Raw genomic sequence first — 22,664 nt, forward strand, 5'->3', positions numbered from 1 at the left:
ACCCCCCCCCCCCCCCACCCCCCCCCCCCCCCACCCCCCCCCCCCCCCACCCCCCCCCCCCCCCACCCCCCCCCCCCCCCACCCCCCCCCCCCCCCACCCCCCCCCCCCCCCACCCCCCCCCCCCCCCACCCCCCCCCCCCCCCACCCCCCCCCCCCCCCACCCCCCCCCCCCCCCACCCCCCCCCCCCCCCACCCCCCCCCCCCCCCACCCCCCCCCCCCCCCACCCCCCCCCCCCCCCACCCCCCCCCCCCCCCACCCCCCCCCCCCCCCACCCCCCCCCCCCCCCACCCCCCCCCCCCCCCACCCCCCCCCCCCCCCACCCCCCCCCCCCCCCACCCCCCCCCCCCCCCACCCCCCCCCCCCCCCACCCCCCCCCCCCCCCACCCCCCCCCCCCCCCACCCCCCCCCCCCCCCACCCCCCCCCCCCCCCACCCCCCCCCCCCCCCACCCCCCCCCCCCCCCACCCCCCCCCCCCCCCACCCCCCCCCCCCCCCACCCCCCCCCCCCCCCACCCCCCCCCCCCCCCACCCCCCCCCCCCCCCACCCCCCCCCCCCCCCACCCCCCCCCCCCCCCACCCCCCCCCCCCCCCACCCCCCCCCCCCCCCACCCCCCCCCCCCCCCACCCCCCCCCCCCCCCACCCCCCCCCCCCCCCACCCCCCCCCCCCCCCACCCCCCCCCCCCCCCACCCCCCCCCCCCCCCACCCCCCCCCCCCCCCACCCCCCCCCCCCCCCACCCCCCCCCCCCCCCACCCCCCCCCCCCCCCACCCCCCCCCCCCCCCACCCCCCCCCCCCCCCACCCCCCCCCCCCCCCACCCCCCCCCCCCCCCACCCCCCCCCCCCCCCACCCCCCCCCCCCCCCACCCCCCCCCCCCCCCACCCCCCCCCCCCCCCACCCCCCCCCCCCCCCACCCCCCCCCCCCCCCACCCCCCCCCCCCCCCACCCCCCCCCCCCCCCACCCCCCCCCCCCCCCACCCCCCCCCCCCCCCACCCCCCCCCCCCCCCACCCCCCCCCCCCCCCACCCCCCCCCCCCCCCACCCCCCCCCCCCCCCACCCCCCCCCCCCCCCACCCCCCCCCCCCCCCACCCCCCCCCCCCCCCACCCCCCCCCCCCCCCACCCCCCCCCCCCCCCACCCCCCCCCCCCCCCACCCCCCCCCCCCCCCACCCCCCCCCCCCCCCACCCCCCCCCCCCCCCACCCCCCCCCCCCCCCACCCCCCCCCCCCCCCACCCCCCCCCCCCCCCACCCCCCCCCCCCCCCACCCCCCCCCCCCCCCACCCCCCCCCCCCCCCACCCCCCCCCCCCCCCACCCCCCCCCCCCCCCACCCCCCCCCCCCCCCACCCCCCCCCCCCCCCACCCCCCCCCCCCCCCACCCCCCCCCCCCCCCACCCCCCCCCCCCCCCACCCCCCCCCCCCCCCACCCCCCCCCCCCCCCACCCCCCCCCCCCCCCACCCCCCCCCCCCCCCACCCCCCCCCCCCCCCACCCCCCCCCCCCCCCACCCCCCCCCCCCCCCACCCCCCCCCCCCCCCACCCCCCCCCCCCCCCACCCCCCCCCCCCCCCACCCCCCCCCCCCCCCACCCCCCCCCCCCCCCACCCCCCCCCCCCCCCACCCCCCCCCCCCCCCACCCCCCCCCCCCCCCACCCCCCCCCCCCCCCACCCCCCCCCCCCCCCACCCCCCCCCCCCCCCACCCCCCCCCCCCCCCACCCCCCCCCCCCCCCACCCCCCCCCCCCCCCACCCCCCCCCCCCCCCACCCCCCCCCCCCCCCACCCCCCCCCCCCCCCACCCCCCCCCCCCCCCACCCCCCCCCCCCCCCACCCCCCCCCCCCCCCACCCCCCCCCCCCCCCACCCCCCCCCCCCCCCACCCCCCCCCCCCCCCACCCCCCCCCCCCCCCACCCCCCCCCCCCCCCACCCCCCCCCCCCCCCACCCCCCCCCCCCCCCACCCCCCCCCCCCCCCACCCCCCCCCCCCCCCACCCCCCCCCCCCCCCACCCCCCCCCCCCCCCACCCCCCCCCCCCCCCACCCCCCCCCCCCCCCACCCCCCCCCCCCCCCACCCCCCCCCCCCCCCACCCCCCCCCCCCCCCACCCCCCCCCCCCCCCACCCCCCCCCCCCCCCACCCCCCCCCCCCCCCACCCCCCCCCCCCCCCACCCCCCCCCCCCCCCACCCCCCCCCCCCCCCACCCCCCCCCCCCCCCACCCCCCCCCCCCCCCACCCCCCCCCCCCCCCACCCCCCCCCCCCCCCACCCCCCCCCCCCCCCACCCCCCCCCCCCCCCACCCCCCCCCCCCCCCACCCCCCCCCCCCCCCACCCCCCCCCCCCCCCACCCCCCCCCCCCCCCACCCCCCCCCCCCCCCACCCCCCCCCCCCCCCACCCCCCCCCCCCCCCACCCCCCCCCCCCCCCACCCCCCCCCCCCCCCACCCCCCCCCCCCCCCACCCCCCCCCCCCCCCACCCCCCCCCCCCCCCACCCCCCCCCCCCCCCACCCCCCCCCCCCCCCACCCCCCCCCCCCCCCACCCCCCCCCCCCCCCACCCCCCCCCCCCCCCACCCCCCCCCCCCCCCACCCCCCCCCCCCCCCACCCCCCCCCCCCCCCACCCCCCCCCCCCCCCACCCCCCCCCCCCCCCACCCCCCCCCCCCCCCACCCCCCCCCCCCCCCACCCCCCCCCCCCCCCACCCCCCCCCCCCCCCACCCCCCCCCCCCCCCACCCCCCCCCCCCCCCACCCCCCCCCCCCCCCACCCCCCCCCCCCCCCACCCCCCCCCCCCCCCACCCCCCCCCCCCCCCACCCCCCCCCCCCCCCACCCCCCCCCCCCCCCACCCCCCCCCCCCCCCACCCCCCCCCCCCCCCACCCCCCCCCCCCCCCACCCCCCCCCCCCCCCACCCCCCCCCCCCCCCACCCCCCCCCCCCCCCACCCCCCCCCCCCCCCACCCCCCCCCCCCCCCACCCCCCCCCCCCCCCACCCCCCCCCCCCCCCACCCCCCCCCCCCCCCACCCCCCCCCCCCCCCACCCCCCCCCCCCCCCACCCCCCCCCCCCCCCACCCCCCCCCCCCCCCACCCCCCCCCCCCCCCACCCCCCCCCCCCCCCACCCCCCCCCCCCCCCACCCCCCCCCCCCCCCACCCCCCCCCCCCCCCACCCCCCCCCCCCCCCACCCCCCCCCCCCCCCACCCCCCCCCCCCCCCACCCCCCCCCCCCCCCACCCCCCCCCCCCCCCACCCCCCCCCCCCCCCACCCCCCCCCCCCCCCACCCCCCCCCCCCCCCACCCCCCCCCCCCCCCACCCCCCCCCCCCCCCACCCCCCCCCCCCCCCACCCCCCCCCCCCCCCACCCCCCCCCCCCCCCACCCCCCCCCCCCCCCACCCCCCCCCCCCCCCACCCCCCCCCCCCCCCACCCCCCCCCCCCCCCACCCCCCCCCCCCCCCACCCCCCCCCCCCCCCACCCCCCCCCCCCCCCACCCCCCCCCCCCCCCACCCCCCCCCCCCCCCACCCCCCCCCCCCCCCACCCCCCCCCCCCCCCACCCCCCCCCCCCCCCACCCCCCCCCCCCCCCACCCCCCCCCCCCCCCACCCCCCCCCCCCCCCACCCCCCCCCCCCCCCACCCCCCCCCCCCCCCACCCCCCCCCCCCCCCACCCCCCCCCCCCCCCACCCCCCCCCCCCCCCACCCCCCCCCCCCCCCACCCCCCCCCCCCCCCACCCCCCCCCCCCCCCACCCCCCCCCCCCCCCACCCCCCCCCCCCCCCACCCCCCCCCCCCCCCACCCCCCCCCCCCCCCACCCCCCCCCCCCCCCACCCCCCCCCCCCCCCACCCCCCCCCCCCCCCACCCCCCCCCCCCCCCACCCCCCCCCCCCCCCACCCCCCCCCCCCCCCACCCCCCCCCCCCCCCACCCCCCCCCCCCCCCACCCCCCCCCCCCCCCACCCCCCCCCCCCCCCACCCCCCCCCCCCCCCACCCCCCCCCCCCCCCACCCCCCCCCCCCCCCACCCCCCCCCCCCCCCACCCCCCCCCCCCCCCACCCCCCCCCCCCCCCACCCCCCCCCCCCCCCACCCCCCCCCCCCCCCACCCCCCCCCCCCCCCACCCCCCCCCCCCCCCACCCCCCCCCCCCCCCACCCCCCCCCCCCCCCACCCCCCCCCCCCCCCACCCCCCCCCCCCCCCACCCCCCCCCCCCCCCACCCCCCCCCCCCCCCACCCCCCCCCCCCCCCACCCCCCCCCCCCCCCACCCCCCCCCCCCCCCACCCCCCCCCCCCCCCACCCCCCCCCCCCCCCACCCCCCCCCCCCCCCACCCCCCCCCCCCCCCACCCCCCCCCCCCCCCACCCCCCCCCCCCCCCACCCCCCCCCCCCCCCACCCCCCCCCCCCCCCACCCCCCCCCCCCCCCACCCCCCCCCCCCCCCACCCCCCCCCCCCCCCACCCCCCCCCCCCCCCACCCCCCCCCCCCCCCACCCCCCCCCCCCCCCACCCCCCCCCCCCCCCACCCCCCCCCCCCCCCACCCCCCCCCCCCCCCACCCCCCCCCCCCCCCACCCCCCCCCCCCCCCACCCCCCCCCCCCCCCACCCCCCCCCCCCCCCACCCCCCCCCCCCCCCACCCCCCCCCCCCCCCACCCCCCCCCCCCCCCACCCCCCCCCCCCCCCACCCCCCCCCCCCCCCACCCCCCCCCCCCCCCACCCCCCCCCCCCCCCACCCCCCCCCCCCCCCACCCCCCCCCCCCCCCACCCCCCCCCCCCCCCACCCCCCCCCCCCCCCACCCCCCCCCCCCCCCACCCCCCCCCCCCCCCACCCCCCCCCCCCCCCACCCCCCCCCCCCCCCACCCCCCCCCCCCCCCACCCCCCCCCCCCCCCACCCCCCCCCCCCCCCACCCCCCCCCCCCCCCACCCCCCCCCCCCCCCACCCCCCCCCCCCCCCACCCCCCCCCCCCCCCACCCCCCCCCCCCCCCACCCCCCCCCCCCCCCACCCCCCCCCCCCCCCACCCCCCCCCCCCCCCACCCCCCCCCCCCCCCACCCCCCCCCCCCCCCACCCCCCCCCCCCCCCACCCCCCCCCCCCCCCACCCCCCCCCCCCCCCACCCCCCCCCCCCCCCACCCCCCCCCCCCCCCACCCCCCCCCCCCCCCACCCCCCCCCCCCCCCACCCCCCCCCCCCCCCACCCCCCCCCCCCCCCACCCCCCCCCCCCCCCACCCCCCCCCCCCCCCACCCCCCCCCCCCCCCACCCCCCCCCCCCCCCACCCCCCCCCCCCCCCACCCCCCCCCCCCCCCACCCCCCCCCCCCCCCACCCCCCCCCCCCCCCACCCCCCCCCCCCCCCACCCCCCCCCCCCCCCACCCCCCCCCCCCCCCACCCCCCCCCCCCCCCACCCCCCCCCCCCCCCACCCCCCCCCCCCCCCACCCCCCCCCCCCCCCACCCCCCCCCCCCCCCACCCCCCCCCCCCCCCACCCCCCCCCCCCCCCACCCCCCCCCCCCCCCACCCCCCCCCCCCCCCACCCCCCCCCCCCCCCACCCCCCCCCCCCCCCACCCCCCCCCCCCCCCACCCCCCCCCCCCCCCACCCCCCCCCCCCCCCACCCCCCCCCCCCCCCACCCCCCCCCCCCCCCACCCCCCCCCCCCCCCACCCCCCCCCCCCCCCACCCCCCCCCCCCCCCACCCCCCCCCCCCCCCACCCCCCCCCCCCCCCACCCCCCCCCCCCCCCACCCCCCCCCCCCCCCACCCCCCCCCCCCCCCACCCCCCCCCCCCCCCACCCCCCCCCCCCCCCACCCCCCCCCCCCCCCACCCCCCCCCCCCCCCACCCCCCCCCCCCCCCACCCCCCCCCCCCCCCACCCCCCCCCCCCCCCACCCCCCCCCCCCCCCACCCCCCCCCCCCCCCACCCCCCCCCCCCCCCACCCCCCCCCCCCCCCACCCCCCCCCCCCCCCACCCCCCCCCCCCCCCACCCCCCCCCCCCCCCACCCCCCCCCCCCCCCACCCCCCCCCCCCCCCACCCCCCCCCCCCCCCACCCCCCCCCCCCCCCACCCCCCCCCCCCCCCACCCCCCCCCCCCCCCACCCCCCCCCCCCCCCACCCCCCCCCCCCCCCACCCCCCCCCCCCCCCACCCCCCCCCCCCCCCACCCCCCCCCCCCCCCACCCCCCCCCCCCCCCACCCCCCCCCCCCCCCACCCCCCCCCCCCCCCACCCCCCCCCCCCCCCACCCCCCCCCCCCCCCACCCCCCCCCCCCCCCACCCCCCCCCCCCCCCACCCCCCCCCCCCCCCACCCCCCCCCCCCCCCACCCCCCCCCCCCCCCACCCCCCCCCCCCCCCACCCCCCCCCCCCCCCACCCCCCCCCCCCCCCACCCCCCCCCCCCCCCACCCCCCCCCCCCCCCACCCCCCCCCCCCCCCACCCCCCCCCCCCCCCACCCCCCCCCCCCCCCACCCCCCCCCCCCCCCACCCCCCCCCCCCCCCACCCCCCCCCCCCCCCACCCCCCCCCCCCCCCACCCCCCCCCCCCCCCACCCCCCCCCCCCCCCACCCCCCCCCCCCCCCACCCCCCCCCCCCCCCACCCCCCCCCCCCCCCACCCCCCCCCCCCCCCACCCCCCCCCCCCCCCACCCCCCCCCCCCCCCACCCCCCCCCCCCCCCACCCCCCCCCCCCCCCACCCCCCCCCCCCCCCACCCCCCCCCCCCCCCACCCCCCCCCCCCCCCACCCCCCCCCCCCCCCACCCCCCCCCCCCCCCACCCCCCCCCCCCCCCACCCCCCCCCCCCCCCACCCCCCCCCCCCCCCACCCCCCCCCCCCCCCACCCCCCCCCCCCCCCACCCCCCCCCCCCCCCACCCCCCCCCCCCCCCACCCCCCCCCCCCCCCACCCCCCCCCCCCCCCACCCCCCCCCCCCCCCACCCCCCCCCCCCCCCACCCCCCCCCCCCCCCACCCCCCCCCCCCCCCACCCCCCCCCCCCCCCACCCCCCCCCCCCCCCACCCCCCCCCCCCCCCACCCCCCCCCCCCCCCACCCCCCCCCCCCCCCACCCCCCCCCCCCCCCACCCCCCCCCCCCCCCACCCCCCCCCCCCCCCACCCCCCCCCCCCCCCACCCCCCCCCCCCCCCACCCCCCCCCCCCCCCACCCCCCCCCCCCCCCACCCCCCCCCCCCCCCACCCCCCCCCCCCCCCACCCCCCCCCCCCCCCACCCCCCCCCCCCCCCACCCCCCCCCCCCCCCACCCCCCCCCCCCCCCACCCCCCCCCCCCCCCACCCCCCCCCCCCCCCACCCCCCCCCCCCCCCACCCCCCCCCCCCCCCACCCCCCCCCCCCCCCACCCCCCCCCCCCCCCACCCCCCCCCCCCCCCACCCCCCCCCCCCCCCACCCCCCCCCCCCCCCACCCCCCCCCCCCCCCACCCCCCCCCCCCCCCACCCCCCCCCCCCCCCACCCCCCCCCCCCCCCACCCCCCCCCCCCCCCACCCCCCCCCCCCCCCACCCCCCCCCCCCCCCACCCCCCCCCCCCCCCACCCCCCCCCCCCCCCACCCCCCCCCCCCCCCACCCCCCCCCCCCCCCACCCCCCCCCCCCCCCACCCCCCCCCCCCCCCACCCCCCCCCCCCCCCACCCCCCCCCCCCCCCACCCCCCCCCCCCCCCACCCCCCCCCCCCCCCACCCCCCCCCCCCCCCACCCCCCCCCCCCCCCACCCCCCCCCCCCCCCACCCCCCCCCCCCCCCCACCCCCCCCCCCCCCACCCCCCCCCCCCCCCACCCCACCCACCCCCCACCACGCCCCCGCCCCACCCCCCCCCATGGCCCACCAGGTGCCTTTGGGAGCTCACCTGCAGGAGGTGAAAGCAATGGCCTTCTGCGGCTGTTGCTCCCGAGCACCTGGACTGCTAAGGCATTTGCAATCTCAGATCAAAGAGGATCAAGATACCTAACGCTATGACTCTTGGCAGGTATAATAACACTCCATATGAGAACAGGTTATGTCAATGTAACATGGCCGTTGCTGAGACGGTTCAACATGTACTATTGGAATGTCCAATATACGAGTCATTACGCTCCGTGTACATCTGTCCATTGGTAGAGAGCTCAAACGCTGTCAGGTTACCATCTGTGATGAACTTTCTACTCAACGGGTCCTGTGATCTTGTATGTGAGAATGTTGCAAGTTTTTTGAGGCACTATTTGGTCAGGCGCAATCATTGTCTACATAGTAGTAATGGTTAATTAATTTATATGTGTGCGGTTTACAAGGCGTGGTAGTGAACGTTTAACATTGTTTTAATGTATTTAATGTATTTAATGTTTTAATGCATTTTAATGTTTTAATGTCTCAGTTAGTAGATAAATGCCTCTTTTCTACTTTTCTACTAACTCTGTAGTTTATAATGCCAATAAAGGCTTTGGAATTGGATCAAGATTGGTAGCCATAAATCGACTTCTCCTCCATCAATCTGTCCAAGCCCCTTTTAAAGCTATCCAGGTTAGTGGCCTGATATCACCACCTCCTGTGGCAGCATATTCCAAACACCAATCACACGTTGCGTGAAGAAGTGTTTCCTTTTATGAGTCCTAATTCTTCCCCCCAGCATTTTCAATGAATGCCCCCTGGTTCTAGTATTGTGAGAAAGAGAGGAAAATTTCTCTCTGTCAACATTTTCTACCCCATGCATAATTTTATAGACTTCAATCATATCCCCCCTCAGACGTCTCCTCTCCAAACTAAAGAGTCCCAAACGCTGCAGCCTCTCCTCATAGGGAAGGTGCTCCAGTCCCTCAATCATCCTCGTTGCCCTTCTCTGCACTTTTTCTATCTCTTCAATATCCTTTTTGAGATGTGGCGACCAGAACTGAACACAGTACTCCAAGTGCGGTCGCACCACGGCTTTATATAAGGGCATGACAATCTTTGCAGTTTTATTCTCAATTCCTTTCCTAATGATCCCCAGCATAGAGTTTGCCTTTTTCACAGCTGCCATGCATTGAGTTGACATTCCCATGGAACTATCAACTAAGACGCTCAAATCTCTTTCCTGGTCTGTGACTGATAGCACTGACCCCTGTAGCGTGTATGTGAAGGTTGGATTTTTTGCCCCTATGTGCATCACTTTACATTTTGCTACATTGAACTGCATTTGCCATTTCTGAGCCCACTCACCTAATTTATCAAGGTCCGCTTGGAGCTCTTCGCAATCCTACATAATTTGGTATCATCTGCAAACTTGGCCACCATACTACCCACCCCTACTTCCAGGTCATTCATTCATTCATTCATTCATTCATTCATTCATTCATTCATTCATTCATTCATTCATTCATTCATTCATTCATTCATTCATTCATTCATTCATTCATCCATTCATTCATAATTACATTTGTATACCGCCCCATCCCCTGAGGGCTCTGAATAGGTTAAAGAGCACTGGTCCCAAAACGGATCCTTGGGGGAATCTTCATTGTTAGTTCCAGAGCTATTCAAATTTGGTGCCTTCATATTTTCAGTCTTGTTGCATCCACAGTGGCTAGACAAGTACATTCCTCTTGTAACAGTCAAAAGATGGTGATAAGATTCTGGTTCCACTAATAAGATTCCATTAGTAGACATTCCTCAGGTATCCAGGGGTTGTATGTCCAGATGCTCAACCAGACATACAAGATGCAAGAGACCCTTAGCCATTTACAAGGGGAGTAACTTATCCCAAGATTCCTCTCTGTTAACCCCTTCACACTGGAGGACTGGCATTTTTAAATCTCTCTCTCTCACAGCTAGATTTTTTGTACGGACCTGTTTCCACAAGCCCCACTTTCACTTTCCATTCTCTCCACAGCAAGCACGAACCCTTTTAGCATGACTTTTAATTTGTTCCCCACCAGAGCAGGAACATTTGTCAGTGGGCACAGCTTTGCCCCGGAGATGTTCCCTTTGCCCACAGCCAACCTTCTCTCTCCCTCGCACTGTTTGGCATGCCTTCCCCTGCCCCACCTTCCATGTTGCCGACTGCTTCAAGTCACAGACAAGAAGATCATTCACAAAACACCAACCGCTAATCCTCCTCATATTTTGAGACATCAATATGAAGGGAACTTGGAAATAAAAAGCCTCTGTCCTCTGGCAGCACCAGCAGCACTAAGTGTTGGATTGGGGAGGGGGGAGAGGATATTTGCTCTGGGATGGTTCCTTTCTTTAGCAGTCTGTGGTCCAGGGAACTGCTCTGCCTCTTTCATGGGCGGGGGGGAGGATTACTTTTGGAACAGTAATATTGACATAAGTGCAGCTTAAAGACTAAGCCAGCTGTCTTGACTACTGGGTGTAATAAGATCTGTGGCATTAAGAATCACTTGATGAGCAGAGTTAAGAGAACCAGGCCTGGAGAGCTCTCTGCAGAAAAACTCCTGGGAGGAAGTGCCTCCTCGCATGTAAACAGAGAACCATGAGGAGAGCCCTCCAGAAGCTCACTGCGCAGAGAAGAGTTCTGAAGCAAACATTCCGTGCATAATGGGCCTATGACAGCAAAAATCAGCAAAGTCCAACATTTAAATGTGGTTGCAGCTACTGTCGGTTTGGTTAGCTCCAAACAGGGTTACGAGAGATCCAGGAACAAGGAGTTTAGGTTTGATTTTTAAAAGCAGCCAAAGCAAATTCCCCTTTCAGAACACTTGGAGACAGTTGGCACTTCTCTTCTGAGGGTTACCATCTTGCTTCTCTGATTCTATGTGGTAAGACAGAACTGGTCTGATTAAATGTAATGGGGAAGGAAGGGTTTGTTTCTCAGGTATAAAAATGTTGAGGTTTTGACAAGGCACCTCTTGAAAAGCAGGCAGAAACAGGGTCAGGGTCAGGGGGCAATGCCTGCATCTCTAAGGTCAGTCGAAAGGATGACTAGACTCTGCCGTTTACAGCCAGCATAATCCTATCATCCTTCAGACTGACCTTAGAAATGCAGGCATTTACAGCCCCTGACTCTGTTTCTACCTGCTTTTCAAGAGGTGCCTTCTGAAAACCTAGCCATTTTTATATCTGAGAAACAAACCCTTCCCTCCCCATTGCATTTAATCACTCCAGTTCTCTTACCACATAGAATCAGGGAAGCAAGATGGTAACCCTCAGAAGAGAAGTTGTATGTTGCATGAGGAATGGCAGATGTGCAGATCTATTCCAGATGTACTGCTGGAACAGTCCTGCAATACAGCACAGCTGACACCCCAGGAGCATGGGGAACAAACACAGAGAGTGACAGTTCATTCTGTTTAAAAATTGCCTCATTGACACTCATTCCAAAAAAAAGGGAAGAATCCAAATTCTTAGCAGAGTCATTGCATCCAATATAGTTGGGTATCCTTACCTACATTGAAAAATACTGAATGGGTATTGGTAAAATTGAATGCCTATTGGTCGTGACAAGTTACAGAAACAGCTGATAAAATTAATCTTTTGGCATTTTTTCCCACCACTCTCTTTTCCCTCTCGTTCTTTTCTCTCCCGGCCCTCTTTCCTTTTACTTTCTCCTCCTTGAGAAATTTGATGAAAGGTGAAAATTAAGGTTACAATATGTTCTCAGAACCTTAAGGAGTTACACCTCCTCATCAAAAGGAACAGAGGAGTCTGACTTTTGTCAAATTTCTCAGATTTCTACCAAAATCTGGGAAAGAACAAATTCTGAGCGAATCGAATCCTCAGCAAAAGGAGTAAAATGGGATATGTGCAAAAGGTATCGTATTATTTACACTAAAACAAACTGTGAACATACTTTGGCCACAAAATGGAAATTTCTCTTTCTGAACAGTCCACTGAAACCAAAACTGGTCAGCGGTGCTTTCTGTTCATTTCAGGGGGATTCAGCTTTTTACACGGACTGCAACCTTTAGCCCAGGGGTGTCCAACTCCGGCCCTCCAGATGTTCATGGAGTACAATTCCCATCAGCCCCTGGGGCAGATGGGAATCATAATCCATGAACATCTGGAGGGCCAGAGCTGGACACTCCTGCTTTGCTCCTAATCAACAGGCTGCACCTCTGAGCAGGTGAATATGGCTTTGGCATCACAGTTGACTCCCAAACCACAGTGGATCCCAGGAATTAGATCTGGAAATCTTGGAGGGCAAAGGTTCTCTGTTCTTCATCATCAACGCTGAACGCTGAGCAATATCCTCTGCTGCTTAAGCTCTTAACCGTATTCTGCCACTAGAAGGGAAGCCATGAGGCCCACTGGTGAACTCCCTGTTTGTGCTCCACTCCCAGCTATTGGTTAGATGTTCACAAGAACCAACTTGGCATGTGGTTCTTATCAATTAGCCTGCTGTAACTGAAAACAGAACAGATACTAAAGGAAGGGGCCCTAATCATAAGGCAAGATGAGGCAGGCATATCGACAGGCAAATTTTCGGTTGCCTTGAAAGGAGGAAAAGCAGGAGATGGATCTGGCCTGCAAGGCACAGTCTCCCAGGACATTCTTCTGTGCAAGCCCTAACTGAGATGAGCAGATGCACAGTAGTCATGGACCAGGCCCTAGAGCAGGAACTCAAGGGCCCAGATGCTCAGGACCATACTCCCCATCAGCTCTCACCAGCATGGCCACTGGCCATGCTGACAGAGGCTGGGTATGGGAACCTGTAGTTCTCGGAACATCTGGAGTAGAGCCGCAGGTTCCCATCAGCCCCTACCAGCATGGCCAATTGGCCATGCTGACAGAAAAACTGATAGAATTGCTGGACCCTAGGCCTGGGAATACAGTTTGACTGGAGCCTTCGTAACTTCCTGTTCAGATCTTGGATGTATCCAATAGTCCATGAGCTCAGTTACAGAAACTCCTTTCGGACCAGATGCCACACTGTCTAAACTCCCCTCACTGAATTCATCTAGTGCAGCCCATGCAAAATCACTCTCCTTCCACATGAACAATCCAGAGGGGAGCGATGCAGGTCAGGACATTTTAAGTCCAAGGGATTGTTAAGTCTTATGAAATAGGGATGGAAATAGGGCTGCCAGCTCTGGATTGGGAAATACTTGAAGATTTGGGGAATGGAGCCTGACAAGGTCGTGGTTTGTGGAGGGGAGGGACTTCAGTGAGGTATAATGCCACAGGGTCCACCTTCCAAAGTGGCCATTTTCTGCAGGTGAATTGATCTCTGCCACTGGAGATTAGCAGGAGATCTCCAGCCACCTCCTGGAGTTGGTAACCCAAGATTGAAAGGTGCCTCTAGTCGGAGAGCAAAAAAACAAGGCCTTTGTTGAGGCTGTTCAAGAGAAAAAGAAGAAAAAGGTTTGGATTTATATCCCACCTTTCTCTCCTGTAAGGGGACTCAAGGTGGCCTACAAGCTCCTTTCCCTTCCTCTCCCCACAACAGACGCCTTGTGAGGTAGGTGGGACTGAGAGAGTTCCCAAGAACTGTGACTAGCCCAAGGTCACCCAGCAGGAACGTAGGAGTGCAGAAACACATCTGGTTCACCAGATAAGCCTCCGCCACTCAGGTGGAGGAACGGGGAATCAAACCCGGTTCTCCAGATTCGAACCCACCTGCTCTTAGCCACTACACCACGCTGGCTTGGTTCTTGGTGTGGAAGGAGAGCGTGGAAGAGGCTGTTCACTTCTTCCTACCTGAGAACATCCAAGGCAGCAATACCTGAAAAGGTGTTTGTGCTCAAGCCTAAGCTTGAAGATGCCTCTGAGGGTCAAATGACATAAGTTATCTATTGAATCTTTTTAAAATCCACCCCATCAAAAGAAACCCATCACCACAATTCACATCTGCAGCTTTACAGAGTGGGGAGAAAGACTCTTCTTTCCTACTGAGCTCAGCCTTTTTCAAGGAGTGGCTGATTTTTTTTTTTGTAAGGGCTGTTACCTCAGTTACCTAGTGATACACAATGACTTCCAGCATCATTCCCCCCACATGAAATACTCTTTTTTTAAAAAGTGCACAAATAAATGGGGGGAAATGCTTCAGTCAATGTTATGCAACCTCTCTGGGGAAGAGGTTAAAAGAAAGCCAAACTATTTCATGAGATGTGAAACTATATTTTCTTGGAAGTTGCAAGGGGCTGCAGATAGACCGGCTGAAGCACTGCAATTCTTTTCTCCTATCCCCACCCCATCCCTAATGACTAGAAACCAGCCATTGTACACACATTGACTTGGAAATAAGCTACACTGAAATAAATGATCTTGCTTCCTGAGTAAACACACTGGGAGATCAGCAGCAGCAGCAGCAATAACAGCAACCTCTCAGGTTGGCAAGAATTTTAGTTTCGTCTGATCGTGGGGGAGGAGAAAACAAACACTGATGTCGCAAAAGATATGACAACTCCAAGGACTCCACAAGCAGCCATGCATGGAGCGAACCTGCTCTGCAAGACATATGTATGCAAGAATCACACAGAGGTACCTAAAGATCTGCCGCCTTTTGTGAGAGCTAGAAGAAAAGCCTTCTTTGGAGAGTCTGTTGGTTAATATCAGAGAAAAGCATGGTTATGGAGTTACAGGATCCCCACCGTTTTTAGAAAGCCTGAAAAACAGAGAGAGGCATGCGTGAAGTGTACTCACCTGCTATCGTTCAGGAATCCGTTCTGGCCCGACTACCGAAAGAGCCGTGAGATTTGAAATAAATAAAAAATAAACAGAAATAAGACATCTTATAAGACAATCATTCCAGCAGGCTGAAATCGAGGGGCATCTGAACACAAAGTCTACACCTTAGTCACTTGAGGCATTATTGGGTACTTCCACATGATGTAGAAATCTGCAATTTGAGTTATACACACAGCCCAAGATTCTCTGATCACTTGGAAGGGGGATCTGAGAAATCTGTCATTTTCGCACTTTAAAATGCATTCCAAATTGCTAGCACTCGCCCCACACAACTAAGAGAAGCGGAATTAGGATTGCATCTTGATCATTAGCAAAGAATGAAAGATGCTAATTTCTCCCTAGAAATGGGATCCAAGAAGCTTTAGGCTAAAGTTAATGCACTTCTTTCCTAAACATCTCTTGCCCATCTGTTTTCACTGCCCCTTTGCTCCCTCTGCTTTTCTGGTTTTGGGGACATGGCTTGCTGAACCACACCAGTGTCACGATAGGCCAGTCTTGGCACAGAGAGGTCCCCCTCCCCGCCCCCAACAGCCATCCATGGAGATGCTAGGGCACTGTATTAAGGCTGGCTTCCTATGATCCAGGCAACTAAATAGTTAGGAGATCTGCATCTATGGGTGGACATTGAACTGCCTATAGGTATGGCCACCAAAAACAGGCATGCCAAATGAAGTTCTCTTGCCAACGCTTAGGCATCCTTCTCTCTTGGTGTTTCTTTGCCCTCATCAGCCACTGTCAACATTTTGGATCAGAGGAATTAAGAAATATACACGCACACACAGACAAAACACTATGGACATCATAACTCAGGTAAGTTTTCAATTGTTCTTGATTTTAAATGCGTATTTGACTTGTTGTTACCTGCCCCAAGCCCCACTGTAGTGGGTGGGATATAAATCTAAATATTAATAAAGTGTGCCTCAGCATAATACAAAGAGGGGGCAGAACTTGACACGTGCAGGCCATTTTGAGTGGTAGTCCCATGCTTAGCTTAACATTCAATTCCACCGCTGGAATCCCAGTGCTGAGGCTCATAAGCACCCTGTGTGAAATTAAATCCCTTCATCTGTGTCACCCTGCTACAGACTGTCAAATGAGACCTCATGAGAGGAGATCAGATGAATAATCTTGGAGAATTTTGCCAAAAAGAGACAAATTACCTTTGCTGATCATAACATAACAATGCTTAGGAAGAGTGCTGCACAAATTTCGAGTGCTTTGCATTTATTAGCTCAGTAATTCATACTCCACAACATTGGCCAGTGCCGCTATTCCTGAATTATAGAGCGGCAACTCGTAGATGGAGGCAAGATGGAGAGCTGAGCAAGATTGGCTTGTTTGCAGCTAAAAATTCAGGTTCAGATCTGAGAGATCTGAAAAGTCAATTTCCCACTCAAAGATCATGCTCTGGAACAGCATGCTATATTTCAAAGTCTTGGTCATAATGGTACAGGCAGGGGTTACAGAACTGGACAAAAGGAGCGGTACAGTCCAAATCTAGAGAGGGGGAAGAGGAAAGGCTAAAATAGAATATTTATTTAAAGTTGTCAACTTATTTGTAGATCTCACTCTCTGTGACACTCCCATTTCATAATATTTGAAATGTAGATTTTTGAGAACTTGGCACATTACTGTCATCTTCAACTAAAGAGCATATTCAGTATTGTACGGGTTATACTGTATTTACTCAAAAGGAAGATGATCCTGAATATAAAACAAATGCCACATCCAAAAATATTTTTATTCAATGACATAACTGGTGTACAAATTTAAGATGATCCTCTCCCCGCCTTTCTAAGGCAAATCTGGGGAGAAAACTAGATCTCCATTTGAGCAAATACAGCATCTGCTTAAACGTGAAACTAATAAATACTGGCTATATTAATTTATCTTATTAAGGCAGCTTTGCAAAAGGCACTGAACTTGCACTGAGCTCTCAGCATCTTTACAAATGCCCAGAATTCCTGCAGAGCAGCCATGTTTACAATGCAGATGTGACCCAGATTTAGGGCGCAGGATTAATTTCTTTAAAAACGACTCATATCACGTACCTATGAGGAGTTAAAGCAATTTTGTCTGTATTTACTGATTTTTCCTTGCAGCAGACTCCCCTTTTATAATCCTGCTTGTCATGTTTATGATGTTATAATCTGTTATTATGCTGTTATGTTATGATGTTATTACGCTGCTATGTTATGAAATGTTATTAGGTTGATTGTGTCATTACTGATATTTTGATATTTGAGATATTATGCTTATTGATGTTGTTGTTGATATTACGATTATTGTTGCTATTATGCTGATTGATGGTGCGATTATGTTGCTGTACACCGCCCTGAGTCTTTCAGGGGAGGGCGGTATATAAATAAAAATTTCCATTCCAAAAAATGTCCATTCTATTCCATTCCATTTGTTGCAGCAAGTGGTCTCTAATATACTGTATAAACAGAAAAGAGCAAGAGTCCAGTAGCACCTTAAAGACTGACAAATTTTCCTGAAACCTGAGGCTTATCTGTTGGGACTTATGGACAGTTTTCTGGAAAGAAAACATGGAACTTGGTTTTTATATATGCCAGCAACAGCAAGAATACTATATGTGCAGAAATGGAAAACTCCAGCTATACCTGCAATTGAAGAATGGTGGGTGAAAGTATTGTAGCTGGCTGAGATAGTCAACTTAACTTCAATACTTAAAAAAAAAAGAACTTAACTAAGTTAATGGACTAATGGAAGCTCCTGATAGTATATCTAAACAAAACAGAAAAAAATAAATTGATGACTAGTGGTTTTGAAGGTTAACAACGGTTAAAACAACATTCAATACAGAAAAATTAGATTTTTTAATCAACAGTGATTGTAATGTATTGTATGGTTTTAAGAGTCTGCAGCTGTTGCACTGTAATTGGTAATTAGTAAGTGTGTTATATTGAGCACAGCTGCAGAGTGATTTTAAGCTATGTGTGAGTAGCAGCTATGGAATAAAGTACTATGTTTTGTTCCTCCGACTCCTGTTTCTTGAGACATGACAATTGGCGACGAGGATAAACTTATGACGAGTCTAGCAAGTTTTGTGAAGCAAGGACTGTGAGTAAATTATGGCCTTTCAAGGGCAGCTGGAACAGTTTAATTTGGAGTTTCCTTTGAAGTGGCAGAGTTATGAGGCCCGATTGGAATTTTATCTTCTGGCAAATGGCATAACAGACCCAGAAAGGAAAAGAGCCGTGTTTTTGAGCCTCTGTGGTGAAGGGGTGTTTGACCTCGCCTCAGCATTGATAGCGCCAAGAGACTTATCAGCAACACCGCTTGTAGAAATACTGACTGCATTAAGGAACCATTTCATTCCCCAACCGTCAGAAATAGCCAGACGGAGTGTTTTTTATAAACGTGATCAGGAGGGACTACAAGAAAGCATTGCAGATTATGTTGCAGTCTTACGGCGGTTGGCACAACAATGTAATTTCTCCAATTTGGAAGAAATGTTAAGGGATCGTCTGGTCTGTGGCCTGAGAGGGGCACCATTGCAATAGTTGCTGCTGGCAAAGACAGACTTGACTTTTCAAACAGCATACCAAGAAGCCTTGAATTTTGAACTTGCTGCAGCCTCTACTCGGGAGGTGCGACAAGCCAGGAGCCCACAGAGATTGCAAACAGCTGGCAGTGGGACTGTAGACCCGGGTAATGGTGAAATTCAGAGACTGCAGCATGGTGCAATGAAGATGGGAAGACCACCACAACAGAGGGGGAGGATGTTAACAGAGAAATGTATGAGTTGTGGTGGGCCCCATGAGAGAGAAAGGTGTAAATTTAAAGAGGCACAATGTTTCTGTTGTAAACGTTGGGGGCATATTGGGAGAGTGTGCAGAGAAAAAAAGGCATCAGGGACCAAGAAGACATGTTCCCGGCTCATCTGCTACACACTCTGTGGATGCACCTTGCTGTCCCCATGTAGCTGGCTTGACTGGCCAACCCCCACATGAGCAGTGTGATGGTGTTTACGCAGCTGATGTAATTAACCACGTGCAACCCGAGATTCAGCGTAAGTTGTCGGTGACTGTGAAGATCCAGGATGTCCCTTGTGTGATGGAAGTGGATTCTGGGTCAGCATTCTCCATCGTTTCATGGGACACTTATAAAACATTTTGCCCACAGGGTGATTTGGACATTCAATCTTGTGACTTACCACTACGGATTATCAAGGACATAGGGTACCTGTGGTTGGCATGTGTAATGTCCATGTAAAATATCATATGTTTGATGGATGTTTGAAATTGTTAATAGTGGAAGGAAGGCGGACGAGCCTCTTGGGGTTGGACTGGTTTGGGAGGTTGGGAATTGCAATTACAGGGTGAATTCATGAGGTTAGCAAGTTAACATGGGAGGTGCTAGTGGAAGAATTTAAGAGTGTGTTTGCTGAGGGACTGGGGCAGTATAAGGGTCCATCTATATCATTGTATCTTGATCCTTCAGTACTCCCCAATACGTCTAAAATCACGCCCGTATTCCATTTGCTTTGCGCGCTAAAGTGGATGCAGAACTAGATCGGTTATTGGAACAGGGAATATTGGAGCCAGTGGTAAATGCAAAGTGGGAAACCAAAGTGTGACCCCCCTGCAGGCCAATGGGGATGTGCGCATTTGTGCTGATTATAAGTGCACAGTTAACAAGGCATTGCAGAAACATCCGTGCAGTGCCAGTTGTTAGTCAGTTGTTAGCAACATTGGCAGGGGGAAAGGTTCTTGCAAAATTAGATCTAGCGCAGCCACACCAACAGCTGGAAGTGGGTGATGCCAATGCAGAAGCCCAGAATATAGTGAGGGGGGGGGGGGCATTCAGAGTAAAGCGGCTGCAATTTGGAGTGAGTGTAGCTCCTGGGATATTCCAGAGTTTGATGGAAGAAATATTAAGAAACTTGCCGGGAGTCATACCGTATTTTGATGATGTCTTGATAGTGGGTGCAACTGAGGAGGAACTGATGACACTTGTGCGGAAAGTACTGCAGTGCTTCGCAGATGTAGGAGGTTCGCGTGTCAAAAGCGTGAAAAATGTGTGTTTGGAGTAAGCGCAAGTAGAGTTTTTGGGATACATGGTAGATGCAAGGAATCCACCCGACATCAGCAAAGGTGAGGGCCATCAGGATGCCCCAGCACCACAGTCAAAGCAAGAGCTACAGGCATTTTTGGGATTGCTAAATTTTTACCATTCATTCTTAAAGCATAAGGCCACAGTGGCAGAGCCACTGCACCGTTTATTAGATAAGCGGGCAGTGTGGCAGTGGACAAGTCAGCATGAGAAGGCATTCCGAGATGTCAAAAGATTGTTGTCATCAGAAAGTGTATTGGTTCATTTTGATGAGAGGAAGCCATTGATTTTGGCGTCACGATACCTCCCCGTGTGGAGTTGGAGCAGTGTTGAGCCATCAATTGGAGGATATGCGGGAAGCTCCAATTCGCATTATTATTCTAGGGCGTTGTCTGCAACGGAGCCGTAATTATGCCAAATAGATAAGGAGGCATTAGCAATAGTGGCTGGGGTTAAGAAGTTTCATGATTACGTGTATGGGCGACCATTTGTGATTGTTACAGACCATAAGCCGCTGTTGGGATTATTTTCCTCAGAGCGCCAGACACCACAGATATTGTCCCCTAGAATGCTGCGGTGGGCAATGTTTCTGAATGCATATGATTATGTCTTGCAGCACCAGTCGGGAAAGAAAATTGGGCATGTAGATGCGTTGAGTCGCTTGCCAGTACAAAGGGAGGAGGAAGACGTCATCCCACTTTTGGAGGTTTTGATGTTGGAATCATTATCAGAGCCTCCAGTGCAAATGCGGCAGAAATAGCAGAGAGGTCAGCTAAGGACCCAGTGCTTGCCCGAGTCTTGAATTGGGCATGGAAGGGTTGGCCATTGGGTAAGTTAGAGGAAAAATTTAGACCATTTGGAATGAGGCAGCACGAGATATCCGTCCACAAGGGGTGCTTACTGTGGGGAAATAGAGTAGTGATCCCAGCAGCTTTAAGGATTAGGGTGCTGGAGGCCTTGCATGTAGGGCACCCTGGAATAGTGAGAATGAAGGCATTGGCCCGTAGTTATGTGTGGTGGCCAAAGATGGATAGCGAAATAGAAGAATGGGTGGCCAGGTGCAGGGAGTGTCAGATAACGCGACCTGCCCCACCTCAGGCCCCTACCTATCAATGGGAGTCCACAAAAGACCGTGGTCAAGGGTACATATTGATTTTGCAGGGCCTTTCCAGGGCCAGGTGTTTCTCATTGTAGTGGATTCATATTCCAAATGGCTAGAAGTAGTGCCAGTAATGTCAATGACATCACAAACAGTAATTAGGGCACTGCGTAAGTTATTTGCAACCCATGGCCTCGGATGCAGTGGTATGGGATAATGGAACAGCGTTTGTATCGACGGAGTTTAGAGTATTCCTGGCTAATGGTGTTGTCGCCAGGTTACCTCGGCCCCCTTTCATCCGACTCTGAATGGGCAGGCAGAAAGGATGAGTGCGTGCAACAAAAGGATGCATTGCGGCCCGAATAGTAGAGGGATTGGCACCGTCCCGGTTGGCGAATTTTTTGTTAACACAGCACATAACACCGTGCACAGCCACCGGGAGGAGTCCTGCGGAGTGGCTAATGAATCGGAAACTTACGGCGTTGCTGGACCGGCCATCCCGATTCCAGTTGATGATGCGTCCGCGAAAAGAAGACCAAGTGTTGAAAGCACCTCGGACATTTGATAGGGATGACCACGGTGCTTATGTCCGAAATTATGGAGCAAGGTCCGTGTTGGGTCCCAGCAGTTTGTAGAGGACAATAGCCAACAGGGCCCGCTTGTCTTATAGGGTGGAAACTTAGAAGAAGGGCAAGGTGGGATCCGCAGAGCATATTGTTGACCAAGTAAGGGAAAAGAGGAGTGCCAGGGTCCAACAGGTAGATCCAGGAACCCCAGGTCGCCTTGAGAGGAATCTAGAGGCGTTATAGGGGGGCAGATGGAGCTGCAGGATGAGGGAAGCAGTAAATAGTCCAATTGTCCCCGAGGAACACTGGGGGCGTTAAGGAGCATGCAGGACGGAGATGCAGGATAAGGAAACAGCAAAGGGTCCAATTGTTTTGCAGAACCAGGAACAAACACAGACTCAGGAGCCAGAGCGGGAGCTGAGACGCATGCTTGGCATTGAAAGAGAATCCCACCAGATTATTACAGGAGTTAGGGGGAAGGGGTGTAATGTATTGTATGGTTTTAAGAGTCTGCAGCTGTTGCACTGTAATTGGTAATTAGTAAGTGTGTTATATTGAGCACAGCTGCAGAGTGATTTTAAGCTATGTGTGAGTAGCAGCTATGGAATAAAGTACTATGTTTTGTTCCTCCGACTCCTGTTTCTTGAGACATGACAGTGATGTTAAAGATTCAATTTTATTTTGCTATTTAATGGTCAGGTGCTGAAAATTTAGGGTTTAAGGGTTAATATTTGTTGCAGAAGAAACTGGAAGTCTCTGAAATAAGTGAATCATAATTTGGTCAACTTTTGTCTATGTTTCGGATTTTTATTTTGAAGTACAAAATAAAAAACTGAATCGAAAGACTGACAAAACATCTGGCAGGGTATTGGTTTTGTGAGTCACAACACACTTCTTCGGATACCAATACTTCAGGTCTTTGAAGAAGTTAGCTGTGACTCATGAAAGCTCATAGTGTCAGAACATTGGTTAGTCTTTTAGGATGCTACTGGACACTTGCTCTTTTCTACTGCTACAGACAGACTAACAAATGGAAATGACATTTATTGACTGTATGGGGAATGAGGTGATCCTTAAAAAAACAATGGCACTCACTATACTGCTCTCATGGTGCAGGGAAAATAACCTGGTTCTTAACACTAACAAGACAAAGGAGCTCATAGTGGACTATAGAAGGAATAGCTCAGAAATTCAGCCCTTGACTATAAATGGAGATCAAGTGGAGCGGGTGGCTAGTTTTAAATTTCTGGGCGTTATGATTAAAGAGGACTTGACCTGGGGCGTACAGACTGTCAAGGTTACAGGGTTAAGAAGAAAGCCCAGCAAAGACTGCAGGTAACCTTCTGCTGGAG

The 22,664-nt window shown here is 61.2% G+C and overlaps 1 protein-coding gene across 1 annotated transcript in view; it reads right to left on the reverse strand.

The window, feature by feature from the left end:
* LOC125428025 (R3H domain-containing protein 2-like) overlaps positions 1 to 22,664 on the reverse strand; it is a 113,072-nt gene that overhangs the window by 43,930 nt on the left and 46,478 nt on the right. Inside the window, exons 9-10 of the mRNA XM_048487600.1 lie at positions 14,524 to 14,555; positions 14,358 to 14,419 (exon numbers count right to left, since the gene is read on the reverse strand). Coding sequence (XP_048343557.1) covers positions 14,358 to 14,419; positions 14,524 to 14,555 — 94 coding nt within the window. The remainder of the gene's footprint in view (positions 1 to 14,357; positions 14,420 to 14,523; positions 14,556 to 22,664) is intronic.

This window comes from Sphaerodactylus townsendi, linkage group LG03, assembly GCF_021028975.2.
Source record: "Sphaerodactylus townsendi isolate TG3544 linkage group LG03, MPM_Stown_v2.3, whole genome shotgun sequence".
Taxonomy (NCBI): domain Eukaryota; kingdom Metazoa; phylum Chordata; class Lepidosauria; order Squamata; family Sphaerodactylidae; genus Sphaerodactylus; species Sphaerodactylus townsendi.